Here is a 1,807-nt window from a genome sequence, read left to right on the forward strand (position 1 = left end):
GGTGGGGGTGCTGGAGGAGGGTAGCAGGGGGCCGTGGGGTGGGAGTAGTGGTGGATAGGGGTAGCAGGGTGGCCGTGGGGCGGAGGCGAGGTGGGGGAGGGGCAGATGCGTTTGTGTGGGGTGAAGCTGAGATGGGGCGGGATCCGCACTGCTCACCACTCCCCCTCCCGCCCCCCCAGGATGATTCCCCCGCCCAGCAGGGCCTTCCTGGTGAAGGACCTGGCGGCGGGGCGGGCCTACGACCTGTGCGTGCTGGCCGTCTACGACGACGGGGTGACGGCACTGACGGCCACCCGGGTGGTGGGCTGCGTCCAGTTCACCACGGAGGGGGAGATGGCCCAGTGCCACGCCCTGCACACCCAGTTCCTGGGCGGCACCATGATCATCATCATCGGCGGGATCATCGTCGCCTCCGTCCTGGTCTTCATCATCATTCTCATGATCCGCTACAAGGTCCACAGCGGGCACGAGGGGCCCAAGAAAGCCAAGGTCAGCAACGTCTACTCCCAGACCAACGGCGGGCAGCCCCCGGCTTCCCGGGCGCAGGACGGGGCCGACGACAGAGCCAGGGAACCAAACAGGGTGGCTCCGAGCAAGGACTGCGAGAAGGGGCTGGCCACCCGTGGCCAAGAAGCGGGCACGGGGAAGACACCCTCTCCCAGGAGGAGGAAGTGGTCAAGGACTACTCTAGATCTCCACTGCAAGTGCCCCGCGCCCAGCCGAGCTGAGGAACAAGGTAACAGGGCCCTTGCGGGCATGGTGAGGATCTGCCCGGAGGAGGCAGGGTTTCGTGTCACGTGTGGTGCAGGACGCTTCATGCGTCTTCCCTGGATGGTCCTTGCAAGCATCATAGCTGGAGGAGAACCATATCGGAGACTCCAGCAAGAGCCACCAGAAGGTCCCATCGAGCTCAGCCCCCCCAGACGCTTAACCATGGGCATTTCCTATCGGTCCTTCTCCAGTGTTGGGGCCTCTCTGAGTGCCACTGACCCTTGCGGCCCTGGGCAGGGGCTGAGGGATGGAAGCTAAGCAAAGGGTTTGGAAAGCAAGGATTGGAGAGATCTGTAAAGAGTTAAAAAGGGAGGGGAACAGGCACCTGAATCCTATGGGGATGGATGGATGGAGACTGGCTAGACGGAGGGATAGATCCCTGCTGTCCATGGAGAGGTGGGTAGATGGAAAGGTAGAAGAGGGGCAGATAGATGCATACTGCCGGTGGCTGCGTGGGTGGATGGATAGAAAGATAATGCGGATGGACGGATAGTTTGGGCGGAAGGACAAATGGGTAGACATAATGCAGATGGGTGGATGGGTAACATGGACAGATGGCTGGATAGTGTGTGGCGGGGGGAGGGCGGGTAATGCAGGTGGGTAGATGGATGGGTAATGCAGGCGGGTGGGTGGATGGATGGACGGATGGGTAATGCAGGCGGGTGGGTGGATGGAATGGACGGATGGGTAATGCAGGCGGGTGGGTGGTTGGATGGACTGATGGATGGGTGGATTGACGGGTGGGTAATGCAGACGGATGGGTGGGTGCGTGGGTTGACGGGTGGGTAATGCAGACGGATGGGTGGTTGGATGGGTAATGCAGACGGGTGGATGGTTGGATGGACTGATGGGTGGGTGGATGGGTAATGCAGACGGGTGGGTGGGTGGATGGATGGATGGGTAATGCCAACGGGTGGATGGTTGGATGACTGGATGGGTAATGCAGATAGGTGGGTGGGTGGATGGACTGATGGATGGGTAATGCAGACGGGTGGGTGGGTGGTTGGATGGATGGGTAATGCAGACGGGTGGGTGG

The 1,807-nt window shown here is 61.3% G+C and overlaps 1 protein-coding gene across 6 annotated transcripts in view; it reads left to right on the top strand.

Annotated features, from left to right (window-relative positions):
• Positions 1 to 1,807, top strand: part of LOC116822386 (leucine-rich repeat and fibronectin type III domain-containing protein 1-like protein) — a 13,140-nt gene that overhangs the window by 6,973 nt on the left and 4,360 nt on the right. For 4 of the 6 annotated variants that reach the window (XR_012656757.1, XR_012656758.1, XM_075070613.1 and 1 more), the window contains exon 3: positions 180 to 736. Coding sequence is in view for 3 of the 6 variants with exons in the window: in XM_075070613.1 (XP_074926714.1) it covers positions 180 to 736 (557 nt within the window). In the remaining 3 variants the exon portion in view is untranslated. Of the gene's footprint in view, positions 1 to 179; positions 1,388 to 1,807 lie in introns of those variants that run through there. The other 2 variants (XR_012656756.1, XM_032776254.2) reach the window with 2 other exon arrangements.

This window comes from Chelonoidis abingdonii, chromosome 11, assembly GCF_003597395.2.
Source record: "Chelonoidis abingdonii isolate Lonesome George chromosome 11, CheloAbing_2.0, whole genome shotgun sequence".
Classification (NCBI taxonomy): Eukaryota; Metazoa; Chordata; order Testudines; family Testudinidae; genus Chelonoidis; species Chelonoidis abingdonii.